The sequence below is a fragment of the Leptonychotes weddellii genome, unplaced genomic scaffold (assembly GCF_054177405.1).
Source record: "Leptonychotes weddellii isolate Sample4059 unplaced genomic scaffold, ASM5417740v2 HiC_scaffold_13091, whole genome shotgun sequence".
NCBI lineage: Eukaryota > Metazoa > Chordata > Mammalia > Carnivora > Phocidae > Leptonychotes > Leptonychotes weddellii.
Window position 1 is genome coordinate 1 of NW_027710300.1, and position 5,875 is coordinate 5,875.

Below are 5,875 nucleotides of genomic sequence, written 5' to 3' on the forward strand. Positions count from 1 at the left end.
GCTACCTTCTTCTTCTTCTTTTTTTTCTTAACATATATTGCATTATTTGTTTCAGAGGTACAGATCTGAGATTCAACAGTCCTGCACAATTCACAGCGCTTAACAGAGCACGTACCCTCCCCAGTGTCTATCACCCAGTCACCCCATCCCTCCCACCCCACCCCTCCCCAGGACCCTCTTATCCTCTGTCTGGTGTGGCACTTCCCCCAGTGCTATGAAGAGTTGGACTAAAAGCAGGTGCTGGCATGCCATCTCCATAATCACAGCTAGTATTTATCAGGCACTGACTAAGTGCCCAGCACTGTGCCAAGCACCCTTTATGTGGGCACTGATCTCTTTTATTTTATTTTAAATTCCAGTATAGTTACCATACAGTGTTATATTAGTTTCAGGTGTACAATATAGTGATTCAACAATTCCATACATCACCTGGTGCTCATTATGACAAATGCACTCTTAAATCCCCATCGCTTATTTTACCCATCCCCCTACGCCCCTCTCCTCTGGTAACCATTGGTTGGTTCTCTATAATTAAGAGTCTGTTTCTTGGTTGGTCTCTCTTTCCCTTTGTTTGTTTGCTTTGTTTCTTAAATTCCACATATAAGTTAAATCATATGGTATTTGTCTTTCTCTGACTGACTTATTTCACTCAGCATAATATTCTCTAGCTCCATCTGTGTCATTGCAAATGGCAAGATTTCATTCTTTATGTGGCTGAATAATATCTCTATCTATACCTCTCTCTAAATACCACATCTTCTTTATCCATTCATCAATTGGTGGACACTTTGGCTGCTTCCATCTCTTGGCTATTGTAAATAACGTTGCTATAAACACCAGGGTGCATGTATCCCTTCAAATTAGTATTTTTGTATTATTTGGGTAAATACCCAGTAGTACAATTGCTAGATCATAGGGTATTTCTATTTTTAACTTTTTGAGGAACCTCCATACTCTTTTCCACAGTGGCCACCCCAGTTTGCATTCCCACCAACTGTGCACAAGTTTCCTTTTTCTCCATGTCCTCATAAACACCTGTTGTTTCTTGTGTTGATTTTAGCCATTCTGACTGGTGTGAGGTGATATCTCATTGTAGTTTTGATTTGCATTTTTAGGTGAGCATTGGTTTAGTCTTCACAATAACCTTATGAGGTACGTAGGTATCAACCATTCAACAAATATTTATTGAGCACCTACTACTAAATGTTTCAGGAGCCAGGCACACACCAGAGAACAAAACAGACAAAAATCCCTCCCATATGGAACTTACATTGTTATTAATCTCCACTTTGTAGATGGGATAACTGAGGATTAGAGAAGTGAAGCGGCAGTCTGGCTCTGCTGTCTACATTTTTAATTGCAGTGTTCTTTGTCTCCCTCCAGGGTGGTGGTTGGAGCCCCCCAGGAGATAAAGGCTGCCAACCAAACAGGCAGCCTCTACCAGTGTGACTACAGCATGGGCAAGTGTGAGCCCATCCACCTGCAGAGTGAGTCACTGCCTCTCCTTGGGACCCAGGTCCAGACTCCCAAGCTCTGGGGAACTTTGGGAAGCACAGAAGACCCACTTCCCAGCTCCAGCTCTGTCTGAGACCCTTAACCTTAGACAGGCTTCTTGACCCCCTCATGGCCTCCCTGCCCATCACACCCCTGTACCCCCATGGCTCCATCAAGACCTGAAAGCCCTTCACTGGTCAGATTTCCTTGTCTTGGGGTGACCCCTGCCCAGATCTTATACAGCTTCCTCTGTCTTCAGGGTAACCATGCACATATCTGTCCCCTCAGTTCCCCCAGAAGCTGTGAACATGTCCCTGGGCCTGTCCCTGGCAGCCTCCACTAACCCCTCTCAGTTGCTGGTGAGTTGCCTTGGGTGTGGAGCTGTCCTGAGGGAAGGAGTGGGAACCTGGGGCTGGTGGGGCTAGGGGTCTTGGGGAGGGTGAAGGTACTGGGATAGGAGGGTGGGATGGAAGCAGGAGCAGCCCCTCCCATCAGGCGCCTCTGTCCCTAGGCCTGTGGCCCCACAGTGCACCATACATGCCAGGAGAACATGTACTTGACTGGCTTCTGCTTCCTGCTGGGCTCCTCTTCCTGGCAAGCCCAGAGGCTCCCGGCTGCCCTGCAGGGTGAGTGTTGGGGGCCGCTAGCTCCTTTGAGGAGCACACACACTTGTGACTGGGAGTGCAGTGGGGCCAAAAGTGGCTAAAAAAAGAGAGATCTGGAAAAAAATATTCCTGGATGGGATAGTGGTACCAAATGTGGGCTGGGAAGTCACTGCCTGATTTTACACCTTGCCCTGTCTCTGTCCCACTTTCCTATGACCTTACCCTTTTGGAGCCTCAGTTTCTTCATCTGTCAGATGGGGATAATGACACACCCAACCCTGAGAGTGACATAAGATGATCCATGGCCAGGGTTTAGCACAGTGCATGGCACGTGGTGATGGCTCAATTAATGCTAGCTGCTATTATTTTTAGGGAGAAGGGGATTTATTTTGACCCAATACACCTGGGGTATAACCAATTGCTTTGTAGGAATGGGTGATGAGGGTGCAGACAGTCTGAGCGGTATGTGTGTGTGTGTGTATGGATGCATATATCTGTGCATATGCATATATCTGTGCATGCATGTGTCTGCATGTATACTTGCATGCAAGTGTATACATGAGTATGTGTGTATATAAGCATGCATCTGTATATGTGTGTATATATATGTGAATATGTATGCACGAATGTATGTGTGCACACATGTATACATATGTATATGTGCATACATGCACGCATGCATATGCACACATGTATATATGTACATGTGTATGCGTGTGTGTGTGTGTCTGTGTGTGCGGGTTGAGGCATAGGGCCTGGTTTCCCTAGTGTTGATAAGGATGGGAGATAAGGAGGTAAGAACAGTGAGCTTTTTAGGCCCAGCCTTGGCAGACCTAAGCCCCTCCCTGGTTTCACATTTACACTCAGGCCCCTGGGGAGACTGACATCTGGCCACTGAATGGAGTGCCCTCCCACTACCTCCTAGACTCTAGACTTCACCCATAGGAGCCTGGGCTCCCTTCAGAACACCCAGGTAGAACCTCTGGAACAGAAAGGGGAAGCTGGGAGGTCTCCTTTTGGAGATTTGGGAGAGCTTCCTTTTTTTTAACCAATTCTGAATTCACTCAGGAGGGGCCTAGGGGCCCATATTTAAGCTGAGAACAGAATAGGGCCAGTGTGTGGCTGTTGCCAGGGGCGACATTAAAAATATTTAACAAAAGTACAGTGTGGCACTGACTAATGAGGACAGACTCTGGCCAGGGGCTGAAGCAGACCCCTTTCATTGCTAGATCATGGAGATGTGGGGGAAGAGGTAGAGTAAGGCTTGGGAAAGGGACACAGACAGCCAAGGTAGAAGGAGGGGCCCCCAGCTTCTTACCATCTGAATTGTCTGAAAAAACCTTCACTTTTTTATAAACCAGGCTGGCTACACAGATGTGAGCAGCTGTGTCACAAATGTAGCCTCTTTAAGGACTTTAGGAGGCCAAAGGGCCCTGTTTTAGGCAGGGATTGGGGAAGCCCCTGGGTCAGGGGGCGGTGAATTCTTATGGCCAGGAGGCTGGGGTCCTAGGCTCTGGGAGTGTTCCTTGGAGGACTGGTGCCACCTCTTTTCCCAGAGTGTCCAAGGCAAGAGCACGATATCGTGTTCCTGATCGATGGCTCGAGCAGCATCTCCTTCCGTGATTTTACAAAGATGCTGAATTTCGTGAAGGCTGTGATGAATCAGTTCCAGAGACCTAGCACCCAGGTGTGCCTTTGGGGGAGGGAAGGCAAGTGTGCAGGGCCCCTGTGGGAGGTTTGTGGGTAGAGTGCCCAGGGTTCTGGTCAAGTGGCCTTGGCTCCCAGCCCTCTGCAATTCTCCCAGTTCTCCCTGATGCAGTTTTCCAGCAATTTCCGGGTGCACTTCACTTTCGAAGACTTCACATACAGCTCAAACCCGCTAGTCCTGTTGGATTCTGTACGCCAGCTGGGAGGGTATACTCACACAGCCACAGCCATCCAAATAGTCACGTGAGTCCTGACTTCTCCTAGGCCCTTCCCTAAAACATCTGGGTCTTCCTTTAGGCCTCATCAGTCTCCATGAGAGAGGGACAGGTTGGGACTGAGATTCGGTCTGTGGGGGCCTATGGGTGGGGCCAGGGCCTCCAAGAGAAAGGGGCATCTCCTTCTTCTCAAAAGGCATCAAGGGCTAGCAGCAGGTCTGTTCATAGGTCTCTGGATCCTCTTCTCTGACAGAAACCAACTGTTCAGTACCTCAAGAGGGGCCCGAAAAGATGCCTCCAAGATCCTCATTGTCATCACCGACGGGCAAAAAAAAGGCGACCCCCTGGGTTATGAGGATGTCATCCCTATGGCTGAAGCTGCGGGTATCATCCGTTATGCAGTTGGGGTAGGATGTGGACATGCCTTGCCACCACTTCCTCCCCTTGCTTCCTCTTAAGGCAACTTCCCTTTCTAGGGCAAAACCCCCAGATCTCTCAGCTTCTACTACCTTCAGGATGAAAGTTGTGTTCCAGTCTGGGGACCTTGATCCTTTTCCCTAAACTCCTTGATGCTGTCTGAGCTTCATTTTTATTATCTGTACACTGAGTGTAATAATATTGACCTTGTGGGGTTATTGGAGGATATCAGCATCCAACATTTGCTAGGCATATTAGATTTATGATTGTTTTCACTGAGTTGGTCTTTACTGGGGACAGGTGGGATTGGCTTTTCAAAAGAAACATTCTTGGAAAGAATTAAATGACATTGCATCGAAGCCCTCCCATGAGTACATTTTTAAAGTGGAGAATTTTGATGCTTTGAGAGACATTCAAAACCAACTGAAAGAGAAGATCTTTGCCATTGAGGGTAAGTTACAGATGAAAGTATTCACTTCAGAAACCCTCACCCATAAATGCTTTCCCTTCTTGAATCTGGCCCCCATGCCATGGGCACCAACACATCCCTTTGGGTATTAATCTCCAACATTAGATCCTCTAAAGCTGAGGTGTCCTTCTCAGACTTGGCAAAGCCTATCTTTCCCTCTGGAACCCAGGTGTCATGCTTTCCCCCAGGTACGCAGACCATAAGCAGTAGTTCCTTTGAATTGGAGATGTCCCAGGAGGGCTTCAGCGCTGTGTTCACACCTGTGAGTGGGGTCCCTTTCAGGCCATTGATGTAGGAGGAGGGAGGAGTGGGAGGAGGGAAGGTAAGGAAAGGTGTTAGATAAGTGAGTGGAGGAAGAGAATTCCAAATAATGAGCAGAGTCGGTGGCAGGCATTGCTTTGGAATAGGCTGTCTTCTTTTGGCTAAGGCCTGCTCAGCCCTGGAATCTTTTCCTCCCAGGATGGACCAGTTCTGGGGGCTGTGGGGAGCTTCAGCTGGTCTGGAGGTGCCTTCCTGTACCCCCCAAATATGAGCCCCACTTTCATCAACATGTCTCAAGAGAATGTGGACATGAGGGACTCTTACCTGGGTGAGAAAAGGCTGAGGTTGCGGGCACAGGTGGGAGATAAGCTGCCTGGGAAGGGCCAGGAGCTCAAGGGTGGGGAGGAAGCCTTTGTGCTGAGGCCTGCCCTCCTCAGGTTACTCCACTGAGCTGGCTCTTTGGAAGGGGGTCCAGAGCCTGATCCTGGGGGCCCCCCGCCATCAACATACCGGGAAGGCTGTCATCTTCACCCAGATGTCTGGGCAATGGAGGCCAAAGGCTGAAGTCACAGGGACTCAGGTTGGGTGTTGAGGAAGCCAGAGTGGAACATGAGGATGGCAGGGTCTCCAGGGGCAGAGGGGGAGGAGATGAAGGGGTTTGGGAGCCTGTGGGGGGAAGGTCCTGGTGGCTGGGGAGAAGTGGGTCC

At 49.0% G+C, this 5,875-nt stretch overlaps 1 protein-coding gene across 1 annotated transcript; it reads left to right on the forward strand.

The window, feature by feature from the left end:
- Positions 1 to 1,360: 1,360 nt before the first annotated feature.
- LOC102740753 (integrin alpha-X) lies at positions 1,361 to 5,802 on the forward strand. The gene is made up of 10 exons (XM_081809740.1): positions 1,361 to 1,487; positions 1,783 to 1,853; positions 2,006 to 2,120; positions 3,656 to 3,786; positions 3,904 to 4,049; positions 4,275 to 4,428; positions 4,739 to 4,889; positions 5,096 to 5,169; positions 5,367 to 5,496; positions 5,606 to 5,802. The coding sequence occupies exons 1-10, from the start codon at positions 1,457 to 1,459 to the stop codon at positions 5,758 to 5,760; spliced, it is 1,158 nt and encodes a 385-aa protein (XP_081665866.1). The 5' UTR covers positions 1,361 to 1,456; the 3' UTR covers positions 5,761 to 5,802.
- Positions 5,803 to 5,875: the final 73 nt, after the last annotated feature.